This window comes from Pleurodeles waltl, chromosome 8 (genome assembly GCF_031143425.1).
Source record: "Pleurodeles waltl isolate 20211129_DDA chromosome 8, aPleWal1.hap1.20221129, whole genome shotgun sequence".
NCBI classification, from domain to species: Eukaryota; Metazoa; Chordata; class Amphibia; order Caudata; family Salamandridae; genus Pleurodeles; species Pleurodeles waltl.
The window spans coordinates 1,528,291,885-1,528,310,880 of record NC_090447.1 but is presented as its reverse complement, the minus strand read 5'-3'; the positions used below and the strand labels follow the sequence as shown (position 1 = coordinate 1,528,310,880).

The 18,996-nt window shown below is 47.9% G+C and overlaps 1 protein-coding gene across 1 annotated transcript in view; it reads left to right on the top strand.

Moving 5' to 3' along the window:
• The window catches only part of PWP2 (PWP2 small subunit processome component), a 160,376-nt gene extending 144,404 nt beyond the window's left edge, over window positions 1-15,972 (top strand). Inside the window, 2 exon segments of the mRNA XM_069202935.1 lie at window positions 3,645-3,719; window positions 15,382-15,972. Of these exon segments, the coding sequence (XP_069059036.1) occupies window positions 3,645-3,719; window positions 15,382-15,541 (235 nt within the window). The 3' untranslated portion in view covers window positions 15,542-15,972.
• The last annotated feature ends 3,024 nt before the right edge of the window (window positions 15,973-18,996 follow it).

The following is an 18,996-nucleotide window of genomic DNA, read 5'->3' as shown; positions in this document are numbered from 1 at the left end:
CTGAGAAGTTTGATACCAAACTTCCCAGTTTTCAGTGTAGCCATTATGGTGCTGTGGAGTTCGTGTAAAACAGACTCCCAGACCATATACTCTTATGGCTACCCTGCACTTACAATGTCTAAGGTTTTGTTTAGACACTGTAGGGGCACAGTGCTCATGCACTGGTACCCTCACCTATGGTATAGTGCACCCTGCCTTAGGGCTGTAAGGCCTGCTAGAGGGGTGTCTTACCTATACTGCATAGGCAGTGAGAGGCTGGCATGGCACCCTGAGGGGAGTGCCATGTCGACTTACTCATTTTGTTCTCACTAGCACATACAGGCTTGTAAGCAGTGTGTCTGTGCTGAGTGAGGGGTCTCTAGGGTGGCATAAGACATGCTGCAGCTCTTAGAGACCTTCCTTGGCATCAGGGCCCTTGGTACTAGAAGTACCAGTTACAAGGGACTTATCTGAATGCCAGGGTGTGCCGATTGTGGATACAATGGTACATTTTAGGTGAAGGAACACTGGTGCTGGGGCCTGGTTAGCAGGGTCCCAGCACTCTTCTCAGTCAAGTCAGCATCAGTATCAGGCAAAAAGTGGGGGGTAACTGCAACAGGGAGCCATTTCTTTACACTGGGTATTGAGTTGCATCTAACAAGAGCTCTGGCTTCTCATTAGAAGGGCATTATTATGCTTTAGAATGGATCTGCTCCTCTTGTGACACACTAAGGGGAACTGGCACCAGATGAATGCACCGTGTAGGAAAGTGTATTAATATTTGGGATGGACCCGTGTCCACTTCAAAAGATAAGGCCTCAACCTGGTAGATGTCACACAAATAAATTTAACCTGTGCTCAATCCCAGGTAATGTGACGCAAAGCAGACAGGCTTAAACCGAACGCAGTGTGTGAAGCATTTAAGCAGTGCCTACAAACTCACAGAAAACACAATAAAACTCCACAACCAATTTTAAAATAAAGAAATAAAATGAGTAAAATAAGACCAAAACAACCAAAATCCAAAAAGGGGAACTGGAGATATAAAACTGTAAAGGTGTAATTGAAATAGCTTCAAAAAGGGCAAAGTGTCAATGAAAGTCTACAGATGCGGTAGACCGGAACCTAGGAGTAATTTGAGACTGACCGCAATGAAATCCTGGTCGGATACGGTAAATGGATTGGTCCCAGTGAAACTCAAGATGTAGAAACTTTTTTACTTCTAAACTCAGAAAGAGACTGTCACTTTTTGAGGAGAAAAGGCCCTCTTGAGTGGGCTACTGCTGAATATGTAGCTGCTGCGGAACCAAAAAAAGGATCCCACTGGAGTCCTGAAGCATTGGCGATTTTTTTGCTGAAAAGTTTCTAAGTCCCTATGCTTCGTTATTTTTTCGGATTTGCTAGTAGCCTTGACCGAGAGGAAGGTGAAATTCAGTCCGACATTGTGGAATCGTCAGTTTGATACCTCTCCTGTCGGTTCCCCTGAAGTTCCAGAGGAAAATCTTTTTCCAAAGTTTCCAAACTTTCTCCAGGTCCCCAAGCAACCACTGGAGTACACTTATAAGGGACATGGGGAGATGATTTAGAGACTCTCAGGGTGTCAGGCAGAGACTAACAGCAAGGCCAGTCCAGATCTAGTTGCCACTGGTCAGCTGGGTATGTCCAAGAAAAGGCCTCTTGCAGCTCATCGTGTTCCTGTAGCCACACGGAATGTCAGCAAATGGCCCCTTGGAATGCATTTCTTTGTCCTGGGTGCATGAAGGAACAATTCCTGTCTTTTAAAACTCCTCTCAGGTAACTGACAGCAAATCCAGTCATCTTCTGATATTCTGCAGGTCCTGAATGTTCTGAGAATGGTACATTGGAGTGCCATATTTATGCCTGGCACTAACTTGTGATTGGGGGGTGGGGCTCCTGGGTACTTTCTAACTAATCGAGTCAAAATTTCCAAGGGCAAATCTACCCACTTGTCAATAGATCCTGCAAACAATCCCACTGAGCCCCTCACCCTCAACACACAAGAAGGGAAACACTTTTCCCCTTGTGCAGAGCCTGTGCGTCCACCCAGAGGAGTTGCCAGGATAATGAGCAGACCCCTCATATGTGATCACACAAAACTGGTTCTGGATGTAGCTTTCCTCCCACTGGGTTTGGTGGCAGCCCGGCTAAAGGGAAAACTGCTGGTGCTTCCCAAGTGTCACTTAGCATTTGCTTGTGACATGGCATGCCCTTTTGAAGATAATTAAGTCACTGGGCCCATCCCAACTGGTTTCCCTGCCAGGGGAGAAAAACACCTCCGCACCTCGCAGTCCATTGTCTGTGCTCTGTGAGCAGTTTTCAAACCTCTTTCACACCTAATTCAGGCCAAGTTCAGGCTGTGTGCCTTCTCCTTGCTTTTTCCAAGTTCTCACTGCTTTCACCTTTCTTTCCTCGTTTTTACTGCTTTCTCTGGGACCTGCAAGCGCCTGGATACCTTGTTTTGTAATTAGCAGCGCTTTACAGATCCTGTTTGATTGATTGAAGGACTTAACAATATCTAAATTGGGCAAGGTTTGTGGTCACAGCTAGCCTTGATCAGATACTGGGAGGCTAATGGACTGAAACGAGTAACGAATATAGTTCTGGAAAATCCAGAATATGTTTGCTTGGAGTATTAATATGTATGTGATAATAGAGACAAAGACTTCCAGAAGAAAGATCCTCAGGGAAGAAATGGAGTGCATGTTTTAATGCAGTGGTCCATAATTATGCTAATGATACGGAATTCCAGCCCTAATGACATGGGAACCCAAAATGGAGACTCTGTGGGGAGTATTTTCGCTCAGGAATTACAAGACATTATGGTTGGAAAACTACTTTTCTTGCTAGATCAGGTAGAAGCAAATTTCGAGAAAACAAAGTAAAAACAAATTGCATGGGAAGTCGATGTTTTAGAGCAGGGCAGAGGCAAATGAGGTGCTCCTGTTAAAGGTGAGAGTGGCAGACTGGATCTGTATGTTGTATCGAGGGGACCAGCACGATCGCAGAGTTCCGAAATCCTCTCATTTGGTTGTGATGTCTCCAAGGGGCCCGAGAAGTTGGAGTGCATTAGGAGCACGGATCGGAGGTCCTTTTGTTGTGCCTTGAGGGCAGAAGCAGAGTGTGCCTAAAATATAGATACGTGGATCCTGGAGGCCTGGGAGACTTACCCGCTAGGGAGTGCATATAGTTCCCCACTGACATTAATGTTCCTCGCAGATGAGGCTGTAAGTGATATCTCCGGGTGAGCAGGCCCTCCTTATGGTAATTGATTATGTTGCTTGAGTTGTAATAAATACTTCCAATTTATAATTTTTTTCTTGAGAATGTTTTATGGTGAAGCTTCTGAATAACAAGGAATTGACAAGAAACATATCACCATTGAACCATGTATGTTGTGGCGGCTGTGGGTGTGGTATGACCGTCTCATTTCAACCATCCACTGTGTTTGTTAACAAGCTTCAATACTTCTTTTACATCCACATGTTTTGTTGTGGTGACATGTTGGCTAGTTTGCCAATTTGTAACTGAGTTTGTGAGTGAAATCGGAAGATGTGAAAATTTGACAGCAGTCCCAGTCAACCCACTCATCCTTTCGCTCCTTGTGCCTCACACCGATGAACTGACTGCGCTCTCTCCTCATCCAGGTCAGGATCACTCCTCCCCACCATACAGGCCCTGCAGAAGAGCATCCAGAACCACTTTGAGGATGTTTCAAAACTGTACGTAAAGCTGTAACCATGAAAATGGTTGTATACAAGGCTTTTTCTGTGACTGTCTGCGTGTGCCTCTGCTCTGGGACTGCCTGCGTGTGCCTCTGCTCTGGGACTGCCTGCGTGTGCCTCTGCTCTGGGACTGCCTGCGTGTGCCTCTGCTCTGTACTGCCTGCATGTGCCTCTGGGACTGCCTCTGTATGCCACTGCGCTGGGACTGCCTCTGTATGCCACTGCGCTGGGACTGCCTCCATGTGCCTCTGCTCTGGGTCTACCTGTGTATGCCTCTGCTCTGGGTCTACCTGTGTATGCCTCTGCTCTGGGTCTACCTGTGTATGCCTCTGCTCTGGGTCTACCTGTGTATGCCTCTCCTCTGGAAATAGCTGCATGTGCCTCTGTTCTGGGACTGCCTGCATATGTAGCTGCTCTGGGACTGCCTGTGTGTGTCTCTGCTCTGTACTGCCTGCATGTGCCTCTGGGACTGCCGTGTATGCCTCTGCTCTGGGACTTCCTGCATGTGTAGCTGCTCTGGGATTGCCTGCATATGCCTCTGTGACTGCCTGTGTGTGCCTCTGCTCTGGGACTGCCTGTGTGTGCCTCTTCTCTGGGACTACCTGCGTGTACCTCCGCTCTGGGACTGCCTGTGTGCGCCTCTGCTCTGGGACTGCCTGTGTGCGCCTCTGCTCTGGGACTGCCTGTGTGCGCCTCTGCTCTGGGACTGCCTGTGTGCGCCTCTGCTCTGGGACTGCCTGTGTGCGCCTCTGCTCTGGGACTGCCTGTGTGCGCCTCTGCTCTGGGACTGCCTGCATGTGTAGGTGCTCTGTGACTGCTTGCATGTGCAGCTGGTCTGGGACTGCCTGTGTGCGTCTCTGGGACTGCCAGCATGTGCAGCTGCCCTGAGACTGCCTCTGTGCGCTTCTTCTCTGTGATTCTGTGTCTATAAATCTGGTCTGTGACTGTGTGTGCTAAGCTGCCTTGTGACTGCCTGATGGGCTGCCCTGTGAGAACCTTTGTGTGTGTGTGGCCCCTGGCTCCGCCTGCCAGCTCAGCTGAACATGACTGCACATTCTTTTCGTAGATTGTATTTACCTTGCTTTTGTTCTTTTTCTGACCCATCATTGACTTCTGCCACTCATTGCTTTATTTCTTGGGCAATGCCTCTCGTCTGCCTGTGTTCTACCTGACTGACTTGAAGGGGGGTCTAATCATGCCAATAACAGGATTCTGAGGCTAATCTACACTTTAGTGCACAGTCTCTGAGATTTCACAACCCATCAAGCCTCAGTTTTGTCTAAGATTGGCATATCTTCAGATCCTTTTTCTACCATCCTCTGTGCATGTAACTATGAATAGGTCTTTTAACCTCTCCAATGACGGGTGTCATCAGGTCTCCTTTACTCCCTTCGAGGAGAAGACAACAAAGGTGTTTAAAGCCGAATTTCGTTCCTTATCGGGGCTGGACTGTTCTTGTTGGATGGTCTCCAGACTGCATGTATTCATGGGATGTGGTTCTTTCCCAGCGGTGGAGCACAGAACCCTTGCCAGAGTTGGCACAGGTTGCTCCTTCATAGTCCTTGCCTCCCACACACTCTTGTGTCCTGGTAAGAAGGGTCAGCACTTCCCTTGATGGGTTAGAGGTCTACTGCTGGTCTCTTCTGTCACCAATCTTGCAACCCACGTGCTCTCGGAGGACTGATAGATCCGACTGAGTAGAAGGCTCAACCGCAGACGGCTCTTGACGGTTTGGCAGTACTTGGGTGTAGGAAGTTGGCTCTGTATGTGCTATTTCAAAGTAAGGAATAGCATGCACAGAATCCAAGGGTTCCCCTTAGAGGTAAAATAGTGGTAAAAATAGATAATACTAATGCTCTATTTTGTGGTAGTGTGGTCGAGCAGTAGGCTTATCCAAGGAGTAGTGTTAAGCATTTGTTGTACATACACATAGACAATAAATGAGGTACACACACTCAGAGACAAATCCAGCCAATAGGTTTTTATATAGAAAAAATATCTTTTCTTAGTTTATTTTAAGAACCACAGGTTCAAATTCTACATGTAATATCTCATTCGAAAGGTATTGCAGGTAAGTACTTTAGGAACTTCAAATCATCAAAATTGCATGTATACTTTTCAAGTTATTGACAAATAGCTGTTTTAAAAGTGGACACTTAGTGCAATTTTCACAGTTCCTGGGGGAGGTAAGTTTTTGTTAGTTTTACCAGGTAAGTAAGACACTTACAGGGTTTAGTTCTTGGTCCAAGGTAGCCCACCGTTGGGGGTTCAGAGCAACCCCAAAGTCACCACACCAGCAGCTCAGGGCCGGTCAGGTGCAGAGTTCAAAGTGGTGCCCAAAACACATAGGCTAGAATGGAGAGAAGGGGGTGCCCCGGTTCCGGTCTGCTTGCAGGTAAGTACCCGCGTCTTCGGAGGGCAGACCAGGGGGGTTTTGTAGGGCACCGGGGGGGACACAAGTCCACACAGAAATTTCACCCTCAGCAGCGCGGGGGCGGCCGGGTGCAGCGTAGAAACAAGCGTTGGGTTTGTAATGTTAGTCTATGAGAGATCTCGGGATCTCTTCAGCGCTGCAGGCAGGCAAGGGGGGGATTCCTCGGGGAAACCTCCACTTGGGCAAGGGAGAGGGACTCCTGGGGGTCACTTCTCCAGTGAAAGTCCGGTCCTTCAGGTCCTGGGGGCTGCGGGTGCAGGGTCTCTCCCAGGCGTCGGGACTTTAGGTTCAAAGAGTCGCGGTCAGGGGAAGCCTCGGGATTCCCTCTGCAGGCGGCGCTGTGGGGGCTCAGGGGGGACAGGTTTTGGTACTCACAGTATCAGAGTAGTCCTGGGGTCCCTCCTGAGGTGTTGGATCGCCACCAGCCGAGTCGGGGTCGCCGGGTGCAGTGTTGCAAGTCTCACGCTTCTTGCGGGGAGCTTGCAGGGTTCTTTAAAGCTGCTGGAAACCAAGTTGCAGCTTTTCTTGGAGCAGGTCCGCTGTCCTCGGGAGTTTCTTGTCTTTTCGAAGCAGGGGCAGTCCTCAGAGGATGTCGAGGTCGCTGGTCCCTTCGGAAGGCGTCGCTGGAGCAGGATCTTTGGAAGGCAGGAGACAGGCCGGTGAGTTTCTGGAGCCAAGGCAGTTGTCGTCTTCTGGTCTTCCGCTGCAGGGGTTTTCAGCTGGGCAGTCCTTCTTCTTGTTGCAGGAATCTAATCTTCTAGGGTTCAGGGTAGCCCTTAAATACTAAATTTAAGGGCGTGTTTAGGTCTGGGGGGTTAGTAGCCAATGGCTACTAGCCCTGAGGGTGGGTACACCCTCTTTGTGCCTCCTCCCAAGGGGAGGGGGTCACAATCCTAACCCTATTGGGGGAATCCTCCATCTGCAAGATGGAGGATTTCTAAAAGTTGGAGTCACTTCAGCTCAGGACACCCTAGGGGCTGTCCTGACTGGCCAGTGACTCCTCCTTGTTGCTTTCTTTGTTCCCTCCAGCCTTGCTGCCAAAAGTGGGGGCCGTGGCCGGAGGGGGCGGGCAACTCCACTAAGCTGGAGTGCCCTGCTGGGCTGTGACAAAGGGGTGAGCCTTTGAGGCTCACCGCCAGGTGTCACAGCTCCTGCCTGGGGGAGGTGTTAGCATCTCCACCCAGTGCAGGCTTTGTTACTGGCCTCAGAGTGACAAAGGCACTCTCCCCATGGGGCCAGCAACATGTCTCTAGTGTGGCAGGCTGCTGGAACCAGTCAGCCTACACAGATAGTTGGTTAAGTTTCAGGGGGCACCTCTAAGGTGCCCTCTGTGGTGTATTTTACAATAAAATGTACACTGGCATCAGTGTGCATTTATTGTGCTGAGAAGTTTGATACCAAACTTCCCAGTTTTCAGTGTAGCCATTATGGTGCTGTGGAGTTCGTGTAAAACAGACTCCCAGACCATATACTCTTATGGCTACCCTGCACTTACAATGTCTAAGGTTTTGTGTAGACACTGTAGGGGCACAGTGCTCATGCACTGGTACCCTCACCTATGGTATAGTGCACCCTGCCTTAGGGCTGTAAGGCCTGCTAGAGGGGTGTCTTACCTATACTGCATAGGCAGTGAGAGGCTGGCATGGCACCCTGAGGGGAGTGCCATGTCGACTTACTCATTTTGTTCTCACTAGCACACACAGGCTTGTAAGCAGTGTGTCTGTGCTGAGTGAGGGGTCTCTAGGGTGGCATAAGACATGCTGCAGCCCTTAGAGACCTTTCTTGGCATCAGGGCCCTTGGTACTAGAAGTACCAGTTACAAGGGACTTATCTGAATGCCAGGGTGTGCCAATTGTGGATACAATGGTACATTTTAGGTGAAGGAACACTGGTGCTGGGGCCTGGTTAGCAGGGTCCCAGCACACTTCTCAGTCAAGTCAGCATCAGTATCAGGCAAAAAGTGGGGGGTAACTGCAACAGGGAGCCATTTCTTTACACAAGCCCCCCCCAGCCTACAGGCCAGGAGACTCAGCCCAAGCTGGGAGAGTCTTCCTAGTCTGTCAGGCGAGGAAGAGTAGGAGAAATAGGCTGGTTAGTTGCAGGGCCTACTCTGCCTTACATCCTTCTGTTCAGGTCATTCCCTTTGGGGAACTGACCCACTTCCACAGTGATAGGACCTAGTCTGAATTGCCTCTTGTCTGCCTCTTCAATGTCTCCACCCATTCTTTCTATTTTGGTCTTAGAGGTGTCCACCTCTGCTAACCTTATCTTGGCCAGGGTCACCCCTAGCTTACCCTGAGAGGTTACCCAGAGCTGGAGTAACCCCACCATGACCAATAGGGTCAGGGGGCCTAACTTGCCATTTGGCATGGGGTCAGACCACCATGCTAAGGATAGTGCAGCCATAAAGGCTAACACCCAGCAGAGGCCACTGACAGCTGTCAGTGCCCAGAACCACACCTTTAGCTCTTCACCTAAAAGGGAAGGGGCTAAGTTACAGGCTTCTTTGGGTTCAGGTTGCCTGTCTGCTGTATTGGAGTGGGGGGTTACCACATCTTGTAGTAAACACCCTCCTTCCACTCTTTCTTCTGTTAGCTGAGGAGCCACCCACTCAGGTTTAACAGTTGCCTGACTAGCCAGGACTTCTTGTGGGTCAGGTTGGACTTTATCAGGGCCATTTTTGGAGTTCTCCCCTACTGGAGCAGAATCTCCTTGGCTTGCTGTAACCTTGGCTAAAGGTTGTCCACCCTTCCTACTCTGTTTTCTTTTCTTCTTCTTCTGGGGCCTGCTTGCATTTACTGCAGAGGCAGGACTTCCAGAATCCTTGGGAGAGGACTGGCACTGGACCAGGTTCTCTCTTGGGCTCTGACTAACCTCTGGGTAGTCATTTCCAAGGAGACAATCAAGGGGGAGGTCTGTACTGACTACTACCCTTCTCCAGCTAAGAGTGCCACCCACTTCTATGGGCACTAAAGCCACAGGCCTCTTAGTGACCCTGTCTAGGCTAACTCTTACCCTGGCAGTCTCACCTGGGATGTACTGGTTTGAGAGCACCAGCCTGTCATGCACAATAGTGTGACTGGCACAAGTGTCTCTCAGGGCAGTGGTTGGGATTCCATTCACCAGTAGGTGGTGGAAGTGTCTACTTCCCTCTGGAATCTCCAACTCACCTGTTGGGCCCTGTTTCCAGTTGAAGGCTAGGAAGACCTCCTCATCTGAGGAGTCATCTCCCATGGCTACACTGGTTACCCCTGGAATTTTGTTCTGGGGTTTGTTTTTGGGACAAGAAGTGTCCTTGGTGTGGTGCCCAGACTGTTTACAGTTGTGGCACCATGCCTTAGTGGCATCCCAGTTCTTACCCTGGTACCCACCTTTGTTTTGGGTTGTGTCTTGGGGCCCACCCACCTGTTCTGGTTTTTGGGGGCCTACAGAGGACTCTTTTTCTTTGTTTCTAGTGTCACCCACTTTCTCCTGGGGAGTTTTTGTAACCCCTTTCTTTTGGTCACCCCCAGTGGAAGTTTTGGTTACCCTAGTCTTGACCCAGTGGTCTGCCTTCTTTCCCAATTCTTGGGGAGAAATTGGACCTAGGTCTACCAGATACTGATGCAACTTTTCATTGAAGCAGTTACTTAAAATGTGTTCTTTCATAAACAAATTATAAAGCCCAACATAGTCACACACTTCATTTCCAGTTAACCAACCATCTAGTGTTTTTACTGAGTAGTCTACAAAATCAACCCAGGTCTGGCTCGAGGATTTTTGAGCCCCCCTGAACCTAATCCTGTACTCCTCAGTGGAGAATCCAAAGCCCTCAATCAGGGTACCCTTCATGAGGTCATAAGATTCTGCATCTTGTCCAGAGAGTGTGAGGAGTCCATCCCTACACTTTCCTGTGAACATTTCCCAAAGGAGAGCACCCCAGTGAGATCTGTTTACTTTTCTGGTTACACAAGCCCTCTCAAAAGCTGTGAACCATTTGGTGATGTCATCACCATCTTCATATTTTGTTACAATCCCTTTGGGGATTTTTAGGATGTCAGGAGAATCTCTGACCCTATTTAAGTTGCTGCCACCATCGATGGGACCTAGGCCCATCTCTTTTCTTTCCCTTTCTATGGCTAGGAGCTGCTTTTCCAAAGCCAATCTTTTGGCCATCCTGGCTAACTGGATGTCCTCTTCACTGGAGTTATCCTCAGTGATTTCAGAGGTGTTGGTCTCTCCTGTGAGGGAACCAGCATCTCTGACTATTATTTTTGGAGTCAGGGTTTGAGGGACCCTGTTCTCCCTAGATAGGACTGGTAGGGGGGAATTTTCCTCCAAGTCACTATCCTCTTCCTCTGAGTTGCCACCCTCAGAGGGGTTGGCCTTTTCAAACTCTGCCAAAAGCTCCTGGAGCTGTATTTTGGTAGGTTTGGGGCCCATTGTTATTTTCTTTATTTTACAGAGTGACCTTAGCTCCCTCATCTTAAGATGGAGGTAAGGTGTGGTGTCGAGTTCCACCACAGTCACATCTGTGCTAGACATTTTGCTTCTAAAAGTTGGAATACTTTTTAAGAATCTACAACTGGTTCTAGAATCTAATTCAAACTTTTACAAACTTTTAAACTCTAAAAGAAATGCTAAACAGGATCTAACACAAGGCCCTAGCAGGTCTTTTAAGAATTTAGAAAACTTTTCAAATTGCAAAAATCAATTTCTAATGACAATTTTGGAATTTGTCGTGTGATCAGGTATTGGCTGAGTAGTCCAGCAAATGCAAAGTCTTGTACCCCACCGCTGATCCACCAATGTAGGAAGTTGGCTCTGTATGTGCTATTTCAAAGTAAGGAATAGCATGCACAGAATCCAAGGGTTCCCCTTAGAGGTAAAATAGTGGTAAAAATAGATAATACTAATGCTCTATTTTGTGGTAGTGTGGTCGAGCAGTAGGCTTATCCAAGGAGTAGTGTTAAGCATTTGTTGTACATACACATAGACAATAAATGAGGTACACACACTCAGAGACAAATCCAGCCAATAGGTTTTTATATAGAAAAAATATCTTTTCTTAGTTTATTTTAAGAACCACAGGTTCAAATTCTACATGTAATATCTCATTCGAAAGGTATTGCAGGTAAGTACTTTAGGAACTTCAAATCATCAAAATTGCATGTATACTTTTCAAGTTATTGACAAATAGCTGTTTTAAAAGTGGACACTTAGTGCAATTTTCACAGTTCCTGGGGGAGGTAAGTTTTTGTTAGTTTTACCAGGTAAGTAAGACACTTACAGGGTTTAGTTCTTGGTCCAAGGTAGCCCACCGTTGGGGGTTCAGAGCAACCCCAAAGTCACCACACCAGCAGCTCAGGGCCGGTCAGGTGCAGAGTTCAAAGTGGTGCCCAAAACACATAGGCTAGAATGGAGAGAAGGGGGTGCCCCGGTTCCGGTCTGCTTGCAGGTAAGTACCCGCGTCTTCGGAGGGCAGACCAGGGGGGTTTTGTAGGGCACCGGGGGGGACACAAGTCCACACAGAAATTTCACCCTCAGCAGCGCGGGGGCGGCCGGGTGCAGCGTAGAAACAAGCGTCGGGTTTGTAATGTTAGTCTATGAGAGATCTCGGGATCTCTTCAGCGCTGCAGGCAGGCAAGGGGGGGATTCCTCGGGGAAACCTCCACTTGGGCAAGGGAGAGGGACTCCTGGGGGTCACTTCTCCAGTGAAAGTCCGGTCCTTCAGGTCCTGGGGGCTGCGGGTGCAGGGTCTCTCCCAGGCGTCGGGACTTTAGGTTCAAAGAGTCGCGGTCAGGGGAAGCCTCGGGATTCCCTCTGCAGGCGGCGCTGTGGGGGCTCAGGGGGGACAGGTTTTGGTACTCACAGTATCAGAGTAGTCCTGGGGTCCCTCCTGAGGTGTTGGATCGCCACCAGCCGAGTCGGGGTCGCCGGGTGCAGTGTTGCAAGTCTCACGCTTCTTGCGGGGAGCTTGCAGGGTTCTTTAAAGCTGCTGGAAACCAAGTTGCAGCTTTTCTTGGAGCAGGTCCGCTGTCCTCGGGAGTTTCTTGTCTTTTCGAAGCAGGGGCAGTCCTCAGAGGATGTCGAGGTCGCTGGTCCCTTCGGAAGGCGTCGCTGGAGCAGGATCTTTGGAAGGCAGGAGACAGGCCGGTGAGTTTCTGGAGCCAAGGCAGTTGTCGTCTTCTGGTCTTCCGCTGCAGGGGTTTTCAGCTGGGCAGTCCTTCTTCTTGTTGCAGGAATCTAATCTTCTAGGGTTCAGGGTAGCCCTTAAATACTAAATTTAAGGGCGTGTTTAGGTCTGGGGGGTTAGTAGCCAATGGCTACTAGCCCTGAGGGTGGGTACACCCTCTTTGTGCCTCCTCCCAAGGGGAGGGGGTCACAATCCTAACCCTATTGGGGGAATCCTCCATCTGCAAGATGGAGGATTTCTAAAAGTTGGAGTCACTTCAGCTCAGGACACCCTAGGGGCTGTCCTGACTGGCCAGTGACTCCTCCTTGTTGCTTTCTTTGTTCCCTCCAGCCTTGCTGCCAAAAGTGGGGGCCGTGGCCGGAGGGGGCGGGCAACTCCACTAAGCTGGAGTGCCCTGCTGGGCTGTGACAAAGGGGTGAGCCTTTGAGGCTCACCGCCAGGTGTCACAGCTCCTGCCTGGGGGAGGTGTTAGCATCTCCACCCAGTGCAGGCTTTGTTACTGGCCTCAGAGTGACAAAGGCACTCTCCCCATGGGGCCAGCAACATGTCTCTAGTGTGGCAGGCTGCTGGAACCAGTCAGCCTACACAGATAGTTGGTTAAGTTTCAGGGGGCACCTCTAAGGTGCCCTCTGTGGTGTATTTTACAATAAAATGTACACTGGCATCAGTGTGCATTTATTGTGCTGAGAAGTTTGATACCAAACTTCCCAGTTTTCAGTGTAGCCATTATGGTGCTGTGGAGTTCGTGTAAAACAGACTCCCAGACCATATACTCTTATGGCTACCCTGCACTTACAATGTCTAAGGTTTTGTGTAGACACTGTAGGGGCACAGTGCTCATGCACTGGTACCCTCACCTATGGTATAGTGCACCCTGCCTTAGGGCTGTAAGGCCTGCTAGAGGGGTGTCTTACCTATACTGCATAGGCAGTGAGAGGCTGGCATGGCACCCTGAGGGGAGTGCCATGTCGACTTACTCATTTTGTTCTCACTAGCACACACAGGCTTGTAAGCAGTGTGTCTGTGCTGAGTGAGGGGTCTCTAGGGTGGCATAAGACATGCTGCAGCCCTTAGAGACCTTTCTTGGCATCAGGGCCCTTGGTACTAGAAGTACCAGTTACAAGGGACTTATCTGAATGCCAGGGTGTGCCAATTGTGGATACAATGGTACATTTTAGGTGAAGGAACACTGGTGCTGGGGCCTGGTTAGCAGGGTCCCAGCACACTTCTCAGTCAAGTCGGCATCAGTATCAGGCAAAAAGTGGGGGGTAACTGCAACAGGGAGCCATTTCTTTACATTGGGCCCTTTAAGGAAGCTCAGGGGCTGCTTTACAAGCACATCACAGGTTACATTCATCTAACGCTCTTCTAGCTGGTGGTCCAAAACCAGCAATGTTCAGGTTCTTCACTCGTCAGTAGTCTGTCTCGCGCCCACTGTACTACCTTCGATATTTATAAAAATCCAGCAAGAGGGATCTAAGAAAATCAAAAATGCAATTCCATATTCTCAAAAGTCATCTTTATTATTTACAATATATGAATCTCATTAAGAGCATAGCAATGTTTGTGTAATAATCAGCAGATAAATATTTGAATCACGTTTCATTATACTTTGACTACCATTACAAAACCAATGTTTGTCTCATCTTTAATGGATATTTAAAGACCATTTATCATTATGTTACGAGTCCCTTACATGTATTCATTTGATTAAGAAAAAAATAATATTGAACATAGATCATGTCAAAAACACAGCCAACCCATTTTGTGGCACCCGCTGCTTTTTCAAGACAACTAGGTGGATAATAAAGTACCACATGGTCAGTCGTATGATCCATGTATGCGTTCAGAAGGTATCCAGGCAACAGATCATCTGGACCCTTCTAAGTAATTATTGACTCCCTCCATTCAAATCAGAGACACACTCTATTTCCAATGTGTTTGCAGTCACATGATAAGGTCCGCGGAGTGACCGGCTGAACATCACACAAAAACCAGTTGATATTTATATTGGACGCTGTAATGGGAATGCGTATAAAGTTTGGTTCGAGTATCATTCTTTCAGAATGTATTATTGGTCCTTTGATGACTTGGATAGATCGATGAAGAGTCCTTGAAGAGTACTTATGCTGAGAATGATCATAAAATTATGCTGCCTGTGATTGGACTCATGTCCCCACTATAGGCAGGCAGTGAGGGGCTGATCTCCGATGGTAGAGAATGGCTCATTGATCCTGCTAGGGACCCTTTGAAGGGACGAGCTTTGCCTCCTAGTCTCTTCCCCATCTCACTGCCTTGTCCTGCACGTTTAATGCTCCCGGTGCACATCCGCCTGCTTGTCTCCCTTCTCCCTGTCCTTTCTCACCATGATTAACTGTCCTCCTCATTCACTTTCTCAATCTCTCCTCTTCAGCCAACTTTCCATCTTTCTGTTGTATTATAAACTGCCCTATTCATACCACTCAGTCCTGTTCTCCCTCTCATCATTGCCCATCTTTTAATTACTCTCCTGGTCAGCGAGGCAAATCTCACTCTGTCCTTTTCATTTGTCTCATCATTCCAACAAGGCTCACTAGTTCATTGTTTAAGCACGTCCCTGCTCGTCTCTACCCTCTGCTCTGTGCTGTTCTTGTCTCTGCTTGTCAGCCCGGTGCATCTCACGCGGCTGGGGTCTCTATCCTTCTCATTTCTTCTTTTCTCCCTTCCTCCTCCTCATGTTATGTCTTCCCTCATCTCCTTTTATCTCTTCCTCGTCCTCCCTTTCTTACTTCTGCCTCCTCATTTCTGTAGAGTATCCTTTGTGTGCACCTGGCACATCTGTGCTTTTTTTCCTCTCTTCAAGGTTGCTCCTTACTCTTTTATGTCCTCATCAGCCCTAAGTGGTTCTATGTCTTGTCCTCCCTTCCTGCTCCTGCTCATCCCAGATTGTCCTTTGCCCGAACTATTAATTGCTCCTTTTCTCTCTCATCATTAGACTGCCCTCTAGTTTTTCGTTGGCTCTTCTCAGCTGACTCTGCCCTGTTCTCACTCTATGCATTCTCATTTCACAGCTGTGATTGGAATCGCTTCAGTATGAAATACGCCCTGGCCCTTTCGCGCCAAAGAGGGATGAAGCGCGTGGCGGATGCTCCTGTAAGTGATGAAGAGGATATTGAACCATCAGACTCCAGCATGGAAGATCAATCAGAGGATGAAGTTGTACAGATCTGAGACCAGCAGGACCTAATGAAACCCTGGACTCTGACCGAGAAGAAGCACGGAGGGGCTGCAGCAGAGCTGATGGGTGCCCTCCCAGTGGAGTGGGGGCCTTAGAAAGACTGAAGTCCCTTATATCAGCTTTGTGAGGAAGGAGAGGTGCTTCAGAAGGGCTGAACCTCTGATGCTGCCCTGACCCCTCATTTGTACTTTGTGAGGACCTTGGAATGACTTGGGAGCATGTGCTGCTATCCTTCTGAGGATGAGGTAGCCTGGACGAAGGACCCAGTGGTGAAAGCACAGCTTCCTTCCCTCATTATGGAGGGCATCTCCCATGGCAGCAGGGCCTCCTCGCACTCTCATTGCGACTGGCCTTGCAAAGACTCCGACTAAAGTAGCCCTCATAGTGGCTGATTGCGTAATGGTCAATAAAACTTGATTTCTTACTTCTTGTTCTCCTATTTACATTTTGTTATTCGTACTCTGTTGCTTTAGTCCCTGTTGAAGGTGTGCAATGGTTCGCAGGTTCAGATGTCCCGTTGACTTTAGCAACGACAGGGACTTCTTCACTGGAGCACAAGTTACAGGGACGTGAGTTCACAGCCCCCCCACCCCCCCCCATCTGTCCCAGTCTCCACTCTCCCTTGGATGCTCTGTGACTGTTCCATTGTACCCCACACTTGATTCTCCTACAACTCTGTTCACCGTCACCCACCATTCTCTGGTTTCTGGTTTTGAAACTGTCTTCAACGTAGCCTTCACTTTTCTATCCCTCCTTCCTATTCACCACTCTTACACATCTCCAGTTACCACATTAAGATATTCAAGTTTCCCTACTCTGTCTCACCCTTCCTCCACAATTATAGTCTCACCTCCTTGTCCTCTGGACTGATAACTTCCCCCACCTCCCTATATGTGGTTCTTGAGTCCTGGACCCTCCCTCTAGTCACCATTGGTATATGCCTACAGGAGAGTACCACGCGATGAGAGCCAGTGTGCTTGCAACCTACAAAAACCCTCCTCCACTAGTGCCAAGGACTTTCTGCCTGGCCATTGTTTTCTTAACACTGCCCTTCAGCCTCCCCATTTCCCTAGGATTTTCTCCCCTATTGTGTTTCCATGTGAATGTTCCCAGGGTATTGCTGCACCCTCAACCGCATATCCCTCAGATCGTTGTAGGAGGCTGGCCTGGCTTATAGTGGGTACCCTGTGGTACTTACATCCTGTGCCAGGTCCAGTTATCCCTTATTAGTGTAGAAGAGGTGTTTCTAGCAGCTTAGGCTGATAGAAGGTAGCTATGGCAAAGCAGCTTAGGCTGAACTAGGAGACATGCAAAGCTCCTACTATACCACTGGTGTCATATGCACAATATCATAAGAAAACACAATACACAGTTACTCAAAATAAAGGTACTTTATTATTATGACAATATGCCACAAGTATCTCAGTGAGTACCCTCAGTAAGAAGTATAAGTAATATACACAAGATATATGTACACAAACCAAAATTAAGTAAGTAATAGCAAGAAAAGTAATGCAAGCAGTGTAGAATTACAGTAGATTGTAATAGGAGCACATAGGTATAGGGGCAACAAAAACCATATACTCCAAAAGTGGAATGTGAACCACGAATGGACCCCAAACCTATGTGAGCTTTTAGAGGGTCGCTGGGACTGTAAGAAAACAGTGAGGGTTAGAAAAATAGCTCACCCCAAGACCCTGAAAGGTAGGTGTAAAGTGCACCTACTACCTACAGAGAGCACAGAAGTCGTGATAGGGGGATTCTGCAGGAAGAACAAACTCCAGCAATGCAACAACAGTGGATTTATGGACCGGAGTACCTGTAAGACAAGGGGACCAAGTCCAATAGTCGCGACAGTGTCGAGAGTGGGCAGGAGCCCAGGAAATGCCAGCTGATTGTGCAAGGAAGCTGCCACCGGATGGAAGAAGCTTGGAGTTCTGCAAGAATGAAGAGAGCTAGGGACTTCTCCTTTGGAAGACTGATGTCCCACGTCGCGATGAAGCTTGCAGAGGTGTTCCCACTTCGAACCTAATTTAATCTTTCACACCAAACCCATAGCTGGTTCCCAGACTTCCTCAGTAGTATATAATTCAATGTATTGGGCCATTGTATGTATTTGAATGGGAGTACAGTGTTTTGCACTCCTATTGATTTTACCAAAAATATTCATATTGCTTGAAGTTGTTTGACCAGGGTGGTTAATCTTCCATTTAGCCATTTGATTAATATACCTTCTTTATTTCTTCCAATGTATATAATCACGATTTCAAAGATCTATAATAATTGTTTATTAAATGTTACATAAATGGTATTTCATTAGAACTAAAAAAAAAAAAAAAAAGATTCTGATGAATACTTCTACTTACAGATTCCCCACCTTTGAATATCCCAGACACAAGTCTGGATCTGCAAACTTCTAACACAGCTCTCCAGCACTGGTGGGGGTGCTGGCTCCATCTCTGTGAAGGGCATAGATCCGCCATGATGTTGCTGGAGCGATAAAGCTCCCATCCTGACACCAAGACATCAGTTCAATTTCTTCTGTACCATTCAACACCGATCCAGAGCTTCTCCTTATTCTTAGGTGATGATAAAGAGGTACAGATCATCACACTCCTCCGTACTTGACTCAGGCTTGCGAAGCAGGAGTCCACCGCATACGCAGGGGAGGTAGTGTGGACTAGTAACCCCAGCTCACTGTTGCACAACAACACTCAATAAGTCATGGTCCAGTAAGTGATTTTTCTTTTAAAAAGGAACAGTATTTTTAATACACACACTACTTGAATACTGTAAAAAAAAAGCAAGGAACTCTGGGTTGCGCCCAAGTTTAGGCGGAGAGCAGCTCCTTTAAGTGAAGCACTCTAGAACACCACAGACGCTCTGAATCTGCTCTCCTCAAATTTCATTTTTTTTCGAGCAGAGTTTTGTAGTCATTAAGATTAGCACAATGTCATCCACACCAAGCTAGAAAGAGACAAAGCCTTTTGCCATTTTTACAGCAAAGTCTTTAAGTTTAGGATTAGAACAGTGCCATCCATGCCGAGCTGACAAATGACAAAAGCCTTTTACCTCTCCAGGCACAGTATTACAGCTTTGTACTGGTCTTGACTTACACTAGTTGCTCCCTTGTGTCCTGAAAAAGCTATATCACTGTGAGAGATCTAACGAGAGAAACATAGGTAGCTTTTATTCATTCCAGGTTGGCTTGGATGGTATTTTACCAATCCAAAGCTTGTCAGAGTCACCAGATCCTCGGGGTCTGTGCACGTTCCCAACACGTCCACCACTGAACAGCTCCAAGACTCTGATAGATAAATCACAGATACTGAGAGAGTTCAAGAGGGCAAGAGGGGATTATGAAGGGAACAGCTGGGAAGGAGACCTGTAGTAAGAAAAAAGGTTAGAACACACAATATGAAAATTATATCTCCTGAAATCAATACTA